This window comes from Anabrus simplex, chromosome 3 (genome assembly GCF_040414725.1).
Source record: "Anabrus simplex isolate iqAnaSimp1 chromosome 3, ASM4041472v1, whole genome shotgun sequence".
NCBI classification, from domain to species: Eukaryota; Metazoa; Arthropoda; class Insecta; order Orthoptera; family Tettigoniidae; genus Anabrus; species Anabrus simplex.
The window spans coordinates 105,429,529-105,448,548 of record NC_090267.1 but is presented as its reverse complement, the minus strand read 5'-3'; the positions used below and the strand labels follow the sequence as shown (position 1 = coordinate 105,448,548).

Here is a 19,020-nt window from a genome sequence, read left to right as displayed (position 1 = left end):
GCATTTAGTTCTGTTTATATTGTGCGTGGGTTGGTAATTGGAATGTATTTGACTTGACTGAATGGAATGATGTCATATCCTGTTGTATCTCAGCCAATGAAAATAGTACTGTGTGCTTGAGCAATGGAGAATGACGCATGGTAAATTACATTAGGTTATAAAAGTAGATGTACTTAAGGGGGTTGGCAGGTGGGTCCCTGGCTGTTGCAGTAAACATACCTCTCCTCTACAAGGTATTCCACTTAAAATTTGCACTATGTATTTCAAATACATTATAATGCTATAAAACTTAGGCCACACTTATTTCTACCATCAGCAGCCCTGACTACACTGTGTGCCGTAGGATACAGCGTGTGATGTCAAGGCGGTAAGGTGGTTACTGCACCAGTTACTGAGAGCAGTTCCATAATTTTTTAAATAGCATCAAGATCATGAAGGGTCATTGGATGTTAAATTCGAAAGAACTCAAGAGGCATTATATGAAATAATGAAACATCTAAGTCATAAAGATGTTCTCTTACAAATTACAAGACTGTCTACTTAACTTTTAATACCTAGACCTCTACCCTATCCTTTAAATTGAGAACCTCTTCAGGAACAGGTCCTTAAACTAATATAAATGAAAGGAAAACATTCATAATGTTGATTAATTACTTTGCAAATAATTCATTTATGAAAAACTTGTGATACCAGCCATCACAGATTTGAAGAGGTAGGTGGATGTTATAAAACAGGATATCGATTTTACGTGCCACTAAGTACTTTTTGGTTTTTGGAGACAGAATTTTGTCCCACAGGAGTACTTTTACGTGCCAGTGACACAAGGCTGACGTATTTGAGCACCTTCAAATACCACCAGACTGAGCGAGGATCGAACCTGCCAAGTTGGGCTCAGAAGGCGAGCGCTCTACTGTCTGAGCCACTGAGCCCAGTAGGGACATTATATTTTTGCCCTACAGGTATATAAGTTATACAACAACTGCCCATTAAGTATTTGAAACCCAGGATTCAATTTTCCTCTTCTGACACAAAAAGTTACTTTTAAATACCCTAATGGACCACTGGACACTGAATTTAATGTTTGATGTTAATGCAAAGAACTGAGTGGATTTACTTAAGAGAAAAGCCTATTGGTGCCTCTCTAACAGTTCATTTGAATCAAAAATACATTCAGGAATGAGAAAGCTAATCCTGTTAAAACAAAACATCCAGAGCAGTAACACAAGCGTCAATAACCCACTAGTTATTTCAACATTTTTAGACAAGACTACATTAAATGCTCATAACCTTAATAAAAAGTTGTCCCTTGAAGTTAATGCAGGAAATCACAGTACAGATAACAGTCAAATGACCATAGTTCCTGCTCCTTCTGATGTACATTGAAACTCACTCTCAGTGGAAGACAGCTGGGAATCTTCTCCCTGTGTGAAACTGGCATCGAGGACAGCAAATCCAGTAAGATATGAGGCAGATAGATGTCCTATAAAATAAAGATAACATCACATCAAACGAACTTCAGTACAAAAACAAAGAATCCAGATGTAATTACACTGTTGAATCATACATGCCCTGCAGCCTTTTCTGCATATCGGAGGGTCCTGGAGTCGATGAAACCACTTCATTATTTCTCCCTACATTCAGAAGAAAGTTGAAGATGACAATGTTCTCCCTCTGCTTTCCACAGAGATATCTCATGTCATAAAACTTCATCACAGGTAGCTGCAATAATTCCCTATTTCCACAATTTTACCCATGTGGAGCACCTAAGAAAAGTAGACTTCAAGATAGTACGTATTGTCTTCAGGCAATTTATCAGAATTATTTTCAGTTCAATGTACGAAATAACGTGACCCCTGAAAATTGTAATCGACTTCAAAATTCTTCCTAAATTGAACCTTAATTAAAACTCACTTACCTATAATAGCAGAGTCCCTTGGAAACCTAAAAAGCGCTATACTTTTTAACTTGTAAGCGTATTCCTGACATCCTGGCGCAACACACTGTTTATGATGTGGCATACTGGATCAAAAATCTTGTTCAATGTCAAAAAAACTCAACATATTTTCCTCTAACAAGCACTATCACTTGCCGTACGACCAAGTTCCCTTTGCGCACAACGATAACGGTATTATGTTATGAATGTGCCGTATCGCGTGCAACTGCATGTGTAATTCCAATCACTTCCTGCTAAATTAACTGTGCAAAAGAGAATGCACATTTGTGCACTTCTTAATTATTTATATAAAAGGGAATTTTAGTTTTCACTACTTGGCAGAGATAGAGGAGCATACTCGAAACTGCTTTCGACGCTCCCTGTAAAGTGTCACGTTCCTGCTCTTGCCTGTTGAAAATCGCTGCTGATCGGTGCGTTTAATTTCCTATTTTTTTGCTCAGTTTATTAAAATGGTTGTGGCAGTTTTTGATCGAGAAAATGAATTTGCATCGGAAGGATTTTACTTGTTTGAAAAAACTAAAAAGATACTGATATGCAAATACTGTAATGTGCGAATTGAGTGGCTGAGTTTCACATAAGAAGAAGGAAAAGGTGCTAACAACGGCAGGCATCAGGAGACAAGCTAGTCTCACAGACACTAGTTCAACGGCAAAACGAGCGAAATACGATAAAGGCGAATTCATTTTATCTACAACTCATGTTTGTATGGAAGAAAATATTCCACTGGAAAAAGTTGATCTTCTGAAGATGTGAGAGTGGATGGAGAAATATATACCTTTGTGCAAGACTATAAATTTTTTCTGAGGAAGAAATTTGAGGTTATGTTTTTCTAATAACTTTGTGCGGTTATGCTAGTTTTCTTGTTTAATGACATTTGGGGGTAGACAATGCATGCTGGGTCCCTCATTTACTTAAAATTATAAATGATTTAATTCATTCAAATGATGTTAAAGAACCATCTCATATTAGGCCTATTGATTTTTTAAAGTGCTGGAGACTTGCCCACAGCTGGAAGACTGTAGGAAGGTTCTGTACCTCCAATCATCAAAGAGGGGGAGGAAAGATTAAAAGAAGCTGTGGAAGATGAAGTTTCAATTCTGTGTGATGAAACGACTGATAAAAAAAGGGCAATGTGTGTTTATGGTTCTGTAAAAGTGCTTAGTTGTGGTAATAGAAGAGTGCAGAAGTTATTTGTAGGGGGAGTGAAAGTTATTGCAAATGCTAATGCTACAGCATGTTCACAGGCAATTATGAATGTAATTCACAAACTTGAAATTCAGTAATAGAATGTAGTTTCTATAACTTCAGATTCAGCACGTTACATAGGCAAGTGCATAAATGCAGTTAGGTTTTTAGTTTCAAAAGGGTTAGTACACACACAGTGCTGAGTTCATAAACTGAATTTGGTGGGCAGTGTACGGGCAGTGAAACTTAGTGCTTTGAACCAAAGTGTTGTACAGAAAAAACACATCTTCCTTTACACGGAAGAGACAGCATGTATACATTCAATTCTTGAAACAGAAATATGAAGATGAACCCACTAAAGCTAAACTCTTCCCTATTCCTGTGATCACCAGGTGGAACTGATGGTTTAAAAGTGTTGAGTACCTTGGAGAATATCTTCATGTTCAGTCAGTAATGTTGATAGTGAGAGGGCATTCTCAACGTAGTGTAATGTAATGTCTTACAGGAGAACAGCTCTGACTCCCATTTAATGGAACTCATGGTACCTTTGTCTTTTTCAGACTGATGTGTAAATGATATACTTAGGCTAGGCCCTACCTGTTAAAGTGACAGCTGATACAATTTTTTCAAATTTCCATGCTTTGATATAATGTGTAATACTGTGTGTGTTTTGTACTTATGCAAAAATACAATGTTGTTATACTGCAAATGTGTTAACAACTAAGTTCTTGGTTTACCCTTTATTGCTGATAGGTGGAAATAAAATTTTGCAAAATTATTGACAAAATAAAATAATATCTTAAAAAATACCAAAATAACTGTTAAAAAATGACGAAAATAGGCAAAAATTTTCAACACAAACAGGTGCATCTAAAAATAAGGAATGACAATATCCAACAACAATATGGATTGGACAGGAGTTTGTTGGAAACCTAAAAATTATGTAGATTTCAATGGTTGGGACATATGAGAAGGATGACCTGTAAACACCCACACCTGGCTTGCTGGAGCAGAGAACTGATCATGATGATGAAGATAGCTTGGACTGTTGAAGAAATAAATAAATACTTCCTTTTTGGTTTGAATTCTTCTGGCAGAACTAACTGCTTCTGCCAAAGAAGATATTGTCGCTTTGTCCAATTCTTTATTAAAGTTTAGCACTTTCCTTGCTATGCTGTACACACATGTTGTAATTTTCCCACTGTCCATACATTGGAGAACTTGCACATCGATAAAAGCCAGAGATACCTGCTACGGGATGAAGGGGGCCCGAGTGTTGGGTGGCGGTAAATGACCCGACTCTATAAAGAGGTCATCGTTTTCAGGTGGAGTAGATCATTTAGGTGGGTGCTGATCTCCCAGTGGAGGAAATGCTACTGAAATCCAGCATGCAGCCTCTGTTGTCCAGGTTAGGGTGACCTCATTGAAACCTGGCAAGTAGGTATAAAATGCCTTTCGGTATGATAAGCCCACTTAATATTAGCCTGTACAAAGTGTCAAAATGGATCAGGAGAAGGAAAAGGTAAAATGGAGGTCGATGGTACACTGCCCGACCCAGGAGTTGCCTGGTCAAGAGTGATAGAAAAAGAAGATAGGCTATTGTGCTTTGCATCGAACACATAAAAGCCATCATCTTCAAACTCCCTCACTCGATAAAAAATAGTAGAAATTATAGGCATTTTATATTTCGTTACAGCAGAAAATCCAACAACCAAGCGAGTTGGCAGTGTGGTAAGGTTGCATAGCTGTGAGCTTGCGTTTGGGAGATGGTGGGCTTGAATCCCACTGCCAGCAGTCTTGAAGATGGTTTTCCATCGTTTCCCATTTTTACACTAGGCATATGCTGAGGCTGTACCTTAATTAAAGCTATGGCCATTTCCTTCCCAACCCTAGCCCTTTTCCATCCTTGCATTGCTGCAGACCTTCAGTGTGTTAGTGCGATGTTAAACCACTAGCAAGGAAAAAGTAAAATCCAATGTAGCTGTGAACAGATTCATTAATCGCTTCTGGTCTGTGATAACATGAGATGAACAAACACCCTCACAAGCAAATTAACAAGAAACTGTTAATGCTAAGTAGTGCAGTAAGATTATTAATGTACAAATACAAAATACAGTTACATTGGCAATGCTACGTAGCAACAGCCAATAAATGATACTACTAACTTTGATATGGGTGCCACACATGTTTGTCAAACAATACTGTTGTAAAATGGGAATAATTCCATCTAATCAATACTGCTTAGTAAAAGTATAATGTATTTATGCTTAAAATACACTGTTTGCAGTACTGGTATCAATCTGTAGCTATCATCCTCAGCTGCATTAAGAACATGGACACAACTCACATTTTATTGATTTTAACTTGTCATTGATGTTGTTAATCTACCTTTTTAGTTGTTCATCATGCTTTTTAATCACATTCTTAAGTAATGTGCAGTAATTTATACATGTTGTTTTATCTTATGTTATTAATGCAGCTGAGGATGATCGATACAGATCAAAATCGGTTCTGCAAATAGTGTATTTTAAGCATAAATACATTGTACTTTTACTGAGCAATATTGATTAGGTGGAATTATCCCCATTTTATAATCATGAACTTTAACAATAAGGACTTGAAAATAATAAATTTTAAAAACAATACTGTCACAGCACCAAGAGAGGGTTCTGCTAATGCTGTTACCATTATACAAGTAGCTTAGGTGTACTATTATTAATACTTTTGTGGAATGTGACAAGTTCTTAGCCTTTTCGAGATATAAGCACCTGTTTCCCTTCCCTCTTTGAAGAGGTTAAGCACGCTTTTTACACCGCGCTGTATATTGGGAGCAAAAAGTTATGTGCTGTGGCGTCTTGACTAACCTGATGATTCAGGAGCCAGCTTGCCTTCAAGTCCCAATATTAAAATTTATGATTTGAGTGTTCTTTGTTAAATATCATGCAAAAAATTCAAAACTACCCAGAAAAAACAAAAGGTATTCCTGCTTATCATTGATAGAAATGTGTTAGCAATTTCTTGAATTTTTTTTAAAAAATATGAAATTACAGGAACTTGTAACATACATAAGTTTTGGATAGAAGCAATCTTATGTATGTTATTTTATTGACAACATTCATGGCAAAATAAATGTTAATACTTTTATTGTAAATATAGTCCTGTTGTTTACTTAGTTCTGTATTATATGAAATAAAATTTTATAAACAAGCATATTACATATCTAATTTAAAATTATTTCAATAATACAGATGAAGCTTACCTCTAGGAACATTATGTTGTTTCCATGACAAATTAATTCTTTCCTAGTTTAGCATCCTTATGTTTTTGAGGATTGTCTTCAATTCTTTGCTGTCTTTTAGGAGTAGAATGTTGTGATCTTGTTCTCTGAGCATGTTTTAAATGTTCTGTACTTGGTACATGATATCACACTGATCACATCTTTTCTACCCAAGTCTTGTATTTCAGTATTTGCACATAAAGTATTTTATTGTCACTTGAAACAAACCGTTGCTTTTCGAATTCCTTAGCTTGGGAGATAATATTAACTTCACAGTTCATCCCTATCACAGTCAGGAATAAACTAAATATGGTTTCTAAGTTTCTACCAAATAATTTCTTTATCTCTTGGCCCCACTTCTCTTGAGATGCCATTTTAAAAGTATATGTTTCATGAATTAAGTTTAAAAAGAACCTTTTTTAATGCAGAATCTGCCAGTTAATGGGAAAATTTGCATTGCATTTAATGTCATAGATGAGCCGTATTTATGATAAAATCTACACATACTAACTGATGCATCTTCAAGTCATATTTCACATGTATTACTAATAACAAAAACAAATGCTGCTTATCAAATGCTTTATAAGCACACAATTATATATGGGTTTGAATCCCACCATGAGAAACCCTGAAGATGGTTTTCCATGGTTTCCCACTTTCACACCAGACAAATGCTGAGGCTGTACCTTAATTAAAGCCATGGCTACTTCCTTCCCAACCCTAGCCCTTTCCCATCCCTGCAATCTTACATATGTTATTTTATTTATAACTTTCAAAGCAAAATAAAACCATGATACTTTTATTGTAATTATACTTGTGTTGTTTACTTAGTTCTGTTTTGTACAAAATCAAATTTTATAAACAAGCATATATTACATGTCAATTCAATTCTTTGCTGTCTTTTAGGAGTGGAACTTTGTTATCTATTTAACTATTCCTCCCAGTGGAGTGCTTCCAAATTAACAAGAAACCACTAATTCTAGGTAGTGCAAAAAATTATTAATGTACAAATACAAAATACAGTTGCATTGGGAATACTACGTAGCAACAGCCAATAAAAGATACTACTAACTTCGATACCGGTGCCACACATGCTTGCCAAACAATACTGTAATTCTTGCAACATGCCCTCCCCAACATTACGGTGCATCAGTGCAGAGTTTCTGCTCTGTCATTCATTGGATTTAAACGACATGCAGAGTGTCACAGTTCATCTCGGCAACCCCAAAACCTATGGATTTGACACTATTTTTGATTATTTTTATATGCCACCTCCTCCCCAACTCCATCACTAGACACCCACAGTGCTTTTTTCCAGACAGTCATATGTGTAGCTGAATCTCTCCTTGGCCTATCCTACATTTACACACGTGCCTGCTTCTGCTGTAGAATCCTTGAGCTGACGTTACCATGGTTGTGACGTGTCATTTTTTCATCCGATTCCTATTGCGGGGTAGTGTGATGCCAATATCTCCTTAACGGCTGGTTTTAGGTCCTTAAAACATGATTTTCAGAGCCTTACAGAGTTTTGTTCTTCACGTTGTGAGGTTTACAACGGGCTTTGTCTCGTACTTGCACAACAAATTCAATATTTCACCTATATTAGCATATGTGCCAAAGGGCCTAAATATGAGGAATGGAGAGGGCTGTTAAAATTTCTTGTAGATGGGGTTACCTGTAGGGTCCTAAAAGGTAAGTATACAAAATTTGGTTCAGATGGGAACGGTATGGATTTGTATAAGGAATAGACGAACGGACAGACAGACATTCTGCTTTATATATATAGATTATAATTACTACACTGGCAGAAAAAATATCTAAACACCATGAAATAAGGAATGTAGAATATGGAAATTTTGGCAATATATTTGTTGAGGTAACATATTTAATTTTTTAAAGGTACAAGACTACCTTTCTCCGCATGAGAAAAGCCATCACAAATGTGCCATGCTGGTCCATTAATAACTTGTGGACCGGGCGAGTTGGCCGTGCGCGTAGAGGCGCGCGGCTGTGAGCTTGCATCCGGGAGATAGTAGGTTCGAATCCCACTGTCAGCAGCCCTGAAAATGGTTTTCCGTGGTTTCCCATTTTCACACCAGGCAAATGCTGGGGCTGTACCTTAATTAAGGCCACGGCCGCTTCCTTCCAACTCCTAGGCCTTTCCTATCCCATCGTCGCCATAAGACCTATCTGTGTCGGTGCGATGTAAAGCCCCTAGCAAAAAAAACTTGTATAATCGCCTGACTGTCGGAATGCAGGCATGCAAACGTGCATGCATTGTGTCGTACAGGTGCCGGATGTCAGCTTGTTGGATGGAGTTCCATGCCTGTTGCACTTGGTCAGTCAATACAGGAACAGTTAATCCGGTTGTGGATGACACTAGAGTTGTTATCCAATGTGTCCTATATACGCTCGATTGGGGACAGATCGGGGGATCGAGTAGGCCAAGGCAACATGTCAACACTCTGTAGAGCACGTTGAGTTACAACAGCGGCATTGGTGCGTGCATTATTCTGTTGGAAAACACCCCTGGGAATGCTGTTCATAAATGGCAGCACAACAGGTTGAATCACTAGACTGATGTACACATCTGCAGTCAGGGTGCATGGGATAACCACGAGAGTGCTCCTGCTGTCGTAGGAAATTGCTCCCCAGACCACAACTCTCGGTGTAAGTCCAGTGTGTCAATGCCACAGACAGGTGGAATGCAGGTGCTCACCTGGTCTCGTTCTAATCAACACACGGCCATCACTGATACCAAGGCAGAACCGGCTTTCATTGGAAAACACAACGGACCTCCACTCCATCTCCAATGAGCTCTCGCTTGACACCATTGAAGTCGCAGGCGGCGGTGGTTTGGGGTAAGTGGAATGCACGCTGCAGGGCGTCTGGCTCGAAGCTATTCTTCCAGTAACCAATTTCGAACAGTATTTTGCTTCACTGTGGTGCCAACTGCTGCTCGAATTGTTGCTGCAGACTCAGTCCACTATGCCACAACTGTATGCCGAATACGGCGGTCCTCCCTCTTGGTGGTGCCACAGGGACATCTGAAGCCCGGTCTTCTTGCGAGCGTACCTTCTCATGACCACCGCTGTCAGCACGCATGCACAGCAGAGACATTCCTGCCAAGTCGTTCCGCAGTAGCACGGAAGGAAAATCCACCTTCACATAGCCCTATTATGCGGCGTCGTTCAACCGCAGTAAGCTGTTGATCCCGGCCTCTTCGTCATTGTAAAGGCACTCTTGACCCGGTACAGTCACTCCATCCAATCTCACAGGTAACTAACGCGCTCCCACAGTACAGCCCGTATTTAAAGCAAACCTGATGTGCAACGTCATGGAGCTGCTACTAGCGCCACACTTATGCGATTTGCGGGAAATTTGAATCAGCATCATCTTTCAGATGTATAAATGCGCCTACCAATGTTCATTAATCTAGCACAACCCCTTCTTGGTGTTTGGATATTTTTTTCTACCAGTGTATTTATACTCTCACGTTCGCATTTATCAGTCTTGAAACGTATAAATTATGTCATCCGTCTTCTTGATGGAATGGTCAACATACTGATCTTCTGTTCAGAGGGCCCTGGGTTCAGTTTCTGGCCAGGCAAAAGATTTTATCCACGTATAGTTAATTCCTCTGGTACAGGGACTGGGTGTTTGTGTTCATCTTCATACACTTCTCTTTATATATGTACAACACACCACACTACTGACCACCACAGAAATACATCCCTCCAATGTAGGGTTGGCATCAAGAAGTGCATCCAGCTGTAAAACTAGGCCAAATCAATGTCAAGTGCCAACCCTAATGATGATTTGTAAATTGTATTGTTAATCATTGTTTATTTCATTCCTACAGATCTACGAGCATCTGGAGTGGATTGTTTAACCCTGGGTCAGTACATGCAACCAACAAAACGACATCTTAAAGTTGTGGAGTATGTGACACCAACAAAGTTCAAGCACTGGGAAGATGTAGGCAACCAGTTAGGCTTCCTTTATACGGCTAGTGGGCCACTTGTTCGCAGTTCATATAAGGCTGGCGAATTCTTTATAGCTAGCATTCTGAAAAAGAGAAAGGCTTCATCTTTGTAGCATTGTTTTCGTGATAATGTACATAGCCTGTCAAGAGAAGAAAAAAAGAGGGAATGATGCATCAGTCTGTTTTAAGAAATCTCTTCTTAACTGAATTTCCCTTTTGAAATGTATATAAATTTCATCCAAAAATCTTCAAATTGTGATATTAAGTCAGTTAGTTTTAATTTTATGGGTTTTTATAAATTGAATAAAAATGTAATAATTAGAAGAGAAAATGATTTACTGCAAAATTTGATGTAATCAATTTAAACAGATTTTTGAAATTAATCTCTTGTTATGTTCTGACTATTTTCTATTCCAGCTGTAATTACTGCCTTGAATCTCATAGACTTTTGTACAGATATTGTATTAAAGTATATTAAGCATGATGATGATGATGATGATGATTATGAAGCTTCATGTATTGTCCGGCTCTATGGCTAAATGGTTTGCATATTGATCTTTGGTCCAAGGGGTTCCGGGTCCGGTTCCTAGCCAGGTCAGGGATTTTAACTTTCATTAGTTAATTCCTCTGGCTTGGGGATTGGGCGTTTTTGCACCATCTTCAGCATTAAAATTCATTTGAGGTAGGGCCCTATCCTCACCGGCGCACAGGTCACCTTTAAGGTGTCATCTCGAAAGACCTGCACCAGGCCTCTTCAGAGACTACACAACATTACTATTAATGTGTTGTTGTAACCTGTGGCTTTATTGGGAAGTAACTCCAATACAAAATTGCTGTCTCTAGACTACAGAAATATACAAACAACAGTAATAATGTACAGCTGTATTAGGGAACAGAATCTGTTTCATCTTGTTACTGGCTGTCCAGTATAGGCCTGGTATATTTCCTTGTTTTTGTGGGTTGGGTTGAGTCTTGTCGTATAAAAGAATTCCCTTACAATCTTCCTGTAAAGCTGCTTTAAGTTTGAACAAGTGTTGAAAACTTGGCCCTGGATATCAGAACAGCCCCTTCCCTTCTGACATTACCATGCTTCAGTACAGAGTTTTTGCTTTCTCATCTCTTGTTTTTAATTGTAGAATATATTTACACAATTCAGCAAGCAGTTCATAATAGTGCACCCATAGACGTATGTTTATAATGTCAGATTTTTGTTTCTTTCTTCAGTTTTCATCTCCTTATTTTGAAGAACAATTTATTAAACTGTCTAAATGCTTTGGCTGAGACTCAATATTTTGTAAACATCATAGTTAGTGTATGTAGGTTTTAGCATTTGAAATAAATGTGAAATACAAGGTGCAGCTAGAAACAATGAAATTGATGCTGAAACAGTTGTTCCATAAATGACTAAATGGAAACATTGTCACTTTCATTGTAGTCCACTCCTTGTTCTACACACCACTCCCATTGAAATTTCCACTCTTAGAAACAATGCTGCTAAACACTACTCCCTGTGAATTTTCTACTGTTCGAAACAGTGCTGCAGAACTTCTTTTGATAGGTTGTGCATGAGCTCTGTCACTTTTGCTTTGCCTATATTTACAGGCTCAAACTGGTTTCCTGCTAGCACAGGCTTAATCTTTGGAAGAAAAAGAATGATGTGCATGGGTCTAGGCCTAGCACATTTTGTGGGTGTTTCAGCATGTTTTGCTTTTTTTTTTTTGCCAGAAAAGTTTTAACAGAATCTGCAATATTTTAGGTCACTGTCTTCGTAATTGCTCATAAAGCGTCACCTCAACCTTCTTATAGTAGACCTGGTTAACAGTCTGGCCTTCAGGTGTCCAGTCAATGTGAATAGGTAATGTCTTGAATATTGAAAAAAATTATCATTGTTTTGAATATAGACTCATTCATTCTTGCTTTTTTTTTTCCTTGGTGTACTGTAACTCTTCCAATACATGGGACATGGGTTGGCATATAATTTTGGAGTGTTCTTCTTCTGTCATCCTTATCTAGGGAGCTCCTGAGTCAGGTAGTGAATCATTTACCTCCCTAGAGACACAAGAGATGCATGTCGCTTGTGGGATGCTCTCTAGCTCTGTGCCCTGATCCACTTTGATGCTTCTTATAGGCTTATTATCGTGGACTCGCCACATCCAGAAACATTTTATACGTAACTGCCTGGTTTCATTGAGGTCACCCCTAAACTAGAGAACAGATGCCTTTTGTGACCTCCCCTGATCTGGAGAACAGACTGTACCTTCTGGGTCCGGCTCCATGGCTATGGTTAGCGTGCTCACCTTTGGTCACAGGGGTCCCGGGTTTGATTCCTGGCAGGGTCAGGAATTTTAACCATAATTGGTTAATTTCACCGGCACGGGGGCTGGGTGTATGTGTCGTCTTCATCATCATTTCATCTTCATTACGACGCGCAGGTCGTCTACTGGCGTCAATTCAAAAGACCTGTACCTGGCGAGCCGAACTTGTCCTCGGACACTCCCGGCACAAAAAGCCATACGCCATTTCATTTCTACCTTCTGGATTTCAGTGGTATTTCCTCCACTGGGGAACCAGCACATAACTAAAGGAACTCCTCGACCTGAAGCTACTGGCTCCTTGAGATAATCAGGTTATTTACCGCTGCCCAACGCTCAACATTGTGTCGCTGGCTGGACAGTCTATTCCATACCATAGCAAGTACCCTGGCCAGACCAGTAGTGACAGGGTATTACTGAAAAAAGAAAGAAGCACGACTTGTTACAAGTTACAATGATATAAGTTTAAATCCTTTCAATGATCAAGGGTGAGGAGTCTCAGCACCATCTTCTTATATACATTCCTTATGTTAAAACTATCATGTAAAAATCTTTTGAACAGTTTCTTTATAAATTTTAAGTGTCAGCAATGCTCAAGCGATGATATCTTAGACAATTTTACCATCTCTTTTAATGTTAGAATCTGCTTTTGATGTACTTGGGTGACCACCTCGGATGTATTCCTTCCATTCTTATAAATTTTTTGAACTACATGAAGACTTTAGTACGAGGTAGCAATTATAACCATAACATCAACAAGTCATAAGTTTCTGTATCAGTTTTTCCAAGCAGTGATTGGATAGTTAGCCTATAAGAAGTAAAATGCTCTCCCTTCAGTATAAAAAGTAATATCATTGAAGATGATGTGAAACTTTGTCAGTGCAGTTACTTTTCAAATGACTATTGTGATTAATTTTGTTGATAAATGTCTTCAAAGAGATCAAAACACAGACACGTCCTATGCTTTCTGAAGATTTGTGGTCTTTTTTAATAGTGATGTGTTCCTTTTTCTTCAGACAGTAATTGTGGGTTGTATATTATCTTAGATACTTTGTAGCTAGATATGTATATTTATTTCATAGTTCATTGATCTTGTGGAGTGCAAATGATGTTGATATTTTAATTTATTGGTCATGCGTTGTTAAAAATTTCAGATATGATTTTGTACGAATGTTTTCTTTTGTTTGGCTGTTCAATAATTACATAAATAGATAATCTGCAATTTGCTTAATTAGCTATTTTTTCCTCTCTGGATACTGTTCAATTCCTGTACATGTAACAAGATTTTTTACTCCTGGTTATGTGATCAACATTCTGGATTTGGAGTTTATAGAACAGCTAGGCCTGTTTCATTATTCCACATGATTTCATTGAACTATAGAAACTGCAAGTGTGTTAAGACGTCAGATAGTTCCAATTGTATGAAGCAGAACTATGTATTATAACTCATCCAGGTGTTCCAAAGCCATATTTTGTAAATAATAATATAATGTTATTGTTGTTATGTCCCACTAACTACGTTTGATGGTTTTTGGTGATGCTAATGTGCCAGAATTTTGCCCTGCATGAGTTCTTTTAAGTGCCTGTATATCTACTGAAACGAGGCTGGCGTAATTGAGCACCAGGATCGAACTTACAAAGCTTGGGTCAGAACGCCAGTGTCTCAATCATCTGAGTCACTCAGCCCGGCCATATATTTTGTAAATTTATTGACTGTGATGTTTGGGTCACATAGCTGTGTGTTTGTATTGAGGAGATGGTGGGTTGAAACCACACTGTCAGCAGCTCTGAAGATGGTTTTCCATGGTTTCCACATTTTCACAATGAGCAGTTAAAGTTGTACCTTAATGAAGTTCAACCGGGTGAGTTGGCAGTGCGGTTAGGGGCGCTCAGCTGTGAGCTTGAACCTGGAAGAAGGTGGGTTCAAACCTCACAGTCGGCAGTCCTGGAGATGGTTTTCCGTGGCTTCCCATTTTCATACCAATCAAATGCTGGGGTTATACCTTAATTAAGGCCACAGCCGCTTCCTTCCCATTCCTAGGCCTTTCCTATCCCATCATCGCTGTAAGACCTATCTGTGGTGGTGTGGCGTAAAGCAAATAGTAAAAAAAAAAAAAAAATGTTCATAGTCATTTCGTTCCTAGTCCCAGACCTATCCAGTCATCACCTGCCAGTACCAGGAATCTAAGTTGACATCTATAGCGCTTATCATTACACCACACAGCTGGACGTGGTCATGTCAGTCTTGTGGCACATCCTCTTCAGATCAAAATTTTTATAGCTGTTCCTGTGCAGTATGCACACAGCAAAATCCTACAGTGGACAAAAATCACCTGATATATCCAAAATCACACTCTCCATGTCAACAACAGAATACTCTGTCAAAATTGTATTGAGATGCCAGAAGATTAAAGGAATGACTCCAAAATCTACCTTTAGAAAACATAATCTGAAGCATGTCACATTGTCAGTCTGCTTCACCTTAGAGTTTCAACACAATTCTTGTTTTAGGTTCTTGAATTGCTAATATACTTACAAACTCAATTAACTGATACTTTCAAACTGGAATATCAGGATCAACTCTCTGTTAGAACACCGGAGAAGCATGTTCATGAATCATAGCCTGAGGAAATGGGAACACGATAAATTAAATTCTGAACTTATTTGTGGAAATTTATTTGACAGTTTTTGAAACTAACAGTGAGAAAAAATGATCTAATTTATAGATTAAAAAAAAAAGAATGATGGATGTAAAATTGTTGAAGAATAAATATATATTTCCTGTTTTCCGTAAGTGATATTATCTGATTTCCAAGAACTTTATGGAGATTTTACCTGCTGTACCTACTGTTTTATAATGAACCTGTTGTTCACAGGTTGGTTTTTATACAGTTGCAGTGATAATGCCATCTAGCAAAGAAGTGGCAGCCTATGACAGAGTGAGCATCTTAATTAACAACAGTCAGTGCAATCTTAAAACGTACCTACAGTTGCTTTCTTCCTAATCCTACACCTATCCTATCATTGCCTTAAGACCTATCTGTATCAGTGTGAAGGGAACAATGTTTTTAAATGTACGAGACATAAATGATTGGAAATTATAGTTTCTGTAACTTAGTTATGTACAGGTTTTAGACGAAACAAATATTTGCAGAGATATTTGGAATGCAAAATGTAGTAATCACAAATATCTCCTTCATCATTATTATTACTTACGATCAGCAACAGCATAATGCCGAATAAAAAAGATGGCAGATGTGTACAATATTTATTAATCAAAAATGAAAAATGAACAGACATTTACAAAGGACACAATATACACAATAAAAACTGTGCAATCCTAGTATTACATCTTTACATAAAGAACATAAACAAACAAAATTACACTTAAATTTGAGGATACGATAGGATGATATCTAGGTTCTCGTTGATAGATAAGGTATTAAAAATTGCTGGAATACCTTTAGGTTTGGGTTAGAGAAAGCCGGGAGTAAGGAATATAGAAGAGGGTCTTCATTCTAGTACTGTGGGAGGGGATGCGGAGGGGGAATGACGAAACTAATTCTGGAGACCTAAATAAACCATTATCTGCTGTGTATAGCAGCTTTAATTCGGCTACTTTCCTCTGAGCAAGAAAGAGTTTTGTCCCAAACACTTGGTTAGTGGTCAAGTTGCGACAGGCATGGACCTTGGTTCTGGCGATAGCACAGAAGAAAGACTGTAACAAGTCAAGGTGGCACTGAGATTTGAAAAAGCAGAAATCAGACTGGGGAGACACATTCAACAATCGGTAAGATACAGGAAACATAGAATGCTGTGAGGGCATTTACATCTGTGAAGTCAGAAAACCTATAACCTAAACCAAGGAGTGACGTGACCCTGTTTGTGTGAGACAAACACCAACGTACTGTCAAAATGCTCTCCGAAGTCTCTTTCATTATCTGCAATTGTAATTGGTCGGTTCAGTAGGTGGTATTCTTGTAGAAGGGGGATTTACGAAGTGTGAACAAAATGATGGAACACGTGGAGTGATGAGGTTTAAACTGCCATGTAGTACACCAACGCGACAGTGAATCAAGTGCATTTTGCAAGTAGATTGTATCTGTGAGAGAATCAATCTGCTTGAAGATTTTACAATCATCTGCAAAGAGAAGGATTTCACATGAATGGTGGGAAATGGTATTGATAAGATCATCAATAAACAGTGCAAAATGAAGGGGACCTAGGAGACTGCCCTGCGGGACACCAGAGAGGGACCACGCACTGTAGTCTTTCATTCAGAAACCTATTAATGAGAGTTTGAAGTCTCCCATGCACGTTAAACTGTTCAGAAAGTTTGTGTGAAAGATGCATGTGTTCCATGGTATCGAAAGCCTATGCGATGTCGATATAGCATACATCAAGTTAAGAACCCGTGTGGATGGCAGATGTGACATGATGGAGGAGGATAGACAAGTTAGTTATGCAGGAGCTTCCAGGAAGGAAACCATGCTGCTTGGGGGATATGTATAGAATTGTAAATGAAAGCAAACGCTGTTGGAAGATCTTTTCACAAATGATTGATAAAACAAGTAGTATAGAGACCAGATAAAATTGAATGCAAAACTCAAGAATACAAACCTCCGCTTTACCCTTACACAAAACAAACCAACAACACGCATATTTTCAACTGAGGAAAGGGCACGAAGATCGGAGCATCTGAAGAAGTACTGGGAGGACCGCAAAGCGTGAACAATAACTTCAAAGAGACCTGAACGACAGACTGACTAAAGTAATCCTATGTGGTCATAAAATAAGAAGAAGAAGAAGAAGAAGAAGAGACCAGCCAATAACTTATGATATCCGATCTCTTTCCACATTTAAGAATGGGTGAGAAATGCAAGTTTCCAGGAGCTCAGAAAATGGCTGACTGAGAAGCAACAATTGAATATCACACTAATAGGATATGAAAGAGCTACTGCTGTGTTCTTAAGGTGTATAGGACTGAGACCATCAGGACTACTGGGTTTATTTGCTGACAAAGACAAAAATAGGGAGTACACTTCAGATTCAGTGGTAGAAATATTACTGAGGCTATGGGAAGTAACAGGTTTGATTTTAGGAAAATCAGCATACTGAACAGGTTTAGCAAAATTAGTGGTAAAATATTCATTGAACAGTTCAGGTCTATCTGCTTCACTGGTTACAGAATGGTCGCAGGTTACTACTTCCGGTATTCGTTTGTTGTCTTCTGTTATTTATAAGTGACCAGAACCTTTTACTGTTCTGTCTTACTTCAAGACAGGCTCCATTAATATATTCTGAGTAATCCAGCCTTAATAAATACTTGTGGTGTTTGCGAAGGTCGGAGAGTACTTTATGATATCTCTCGGAGGATGCATTCTTCCGTTGTCTCCAGGCTTCTCATTTTTTTAAGTTCAGCCCTTTCAGTATCACTCTTCTTCCATGGGGGGCATTTCCTGGACATGGAACGAGTAGGAATGAGGTCACAGATCACAGCAAGGGTCCAATCATAAAATGAGTCGTCCGCCTCCGTAGCGTAACAGTGGGTGTTATTAGCTGCTGTCTTCGGGGGGGGTTAGATTCCCGGTACTGCCAAAAATTTAAGAATGGCAGGGGGACTGGTATGTGGTTAAAATGGTACATGCAGTGCACCTCCAGTGGGGGTGTGCCTGAAAGGAGCTGTACCACCTCGGGTTGAGGACACAAGTTTGCATAAAATAAGTCCACTGCATCTTGAACTTCACCCACATGCAGCAGCTGCCGTGTTAAAAGGGATAGGGTATGATGAATAGTCTGCCAGTAAACTTTACACCACACAGGCACAGAGCTCCTAAGGATAGGTCGATGATATCTCTGAGCACGGAGAGGGATGGAATTGAAACTTGCTTCAGCGGATTTGTGGTTGGAGTTCAGAATTTCTCATCCCACAGAAACAGATGAGGGTTCGTTATAAGGAAGCAGGTAGTCAAGAAGACAATTTCCGTAGATGTTTTCCAAGACATGCTGTTTGAAATTCAGTCCAGTAATATAGTGGTCCAGATACCATTTGTCAAGTTAATTGGAAGACTGATCTAATGAAGGGGAAATCCAAGAGATGGACAGATTAAGGTCTCCTAGTATGACAGTGTTATCTTTGCAATGAATGACTTTAAGTACAGAGGAAAGAAAAGCTTCAGAATAGTTGAGATAAGAACGAGGTGGTCTATAGAAACGTGCAAATAGATATTTTATGGTATGAAATGTAACTTCACCCCATACAGCTTCATAGTCATTCATCAAGTTGGAGCATAGGTTCACATGCCAT

General features: G+C 38.6%; 1 protein-coding gene across 1 annotated transcript in view; it reads left to right on the top strand.

Annotated features, from left to right (window-relative positions):
- Las (lipoyl synthase, mitochondrial) overlaps positions 1 to 15,663 on the top strand; it is a 111,267-nt gene extending 95,604 nt beyond the window's left edge. Inside the window, exon 7 of the mRNA XM_067142668.2 lies at positions 10,279 to 15,663. Within this exon, the coding sequence (XP_066998769.1) occupies positions 10,279 to 10,514 (236 nt within the window). The 3' untranslated portion in view covers positions 10,515 to 15,663. The remainder of the gene's footprint in view (positions 1 to 10,278) is intronic.
- Positions 15,664 to 19,020: the final 3,357 nt, after the last annotated feature.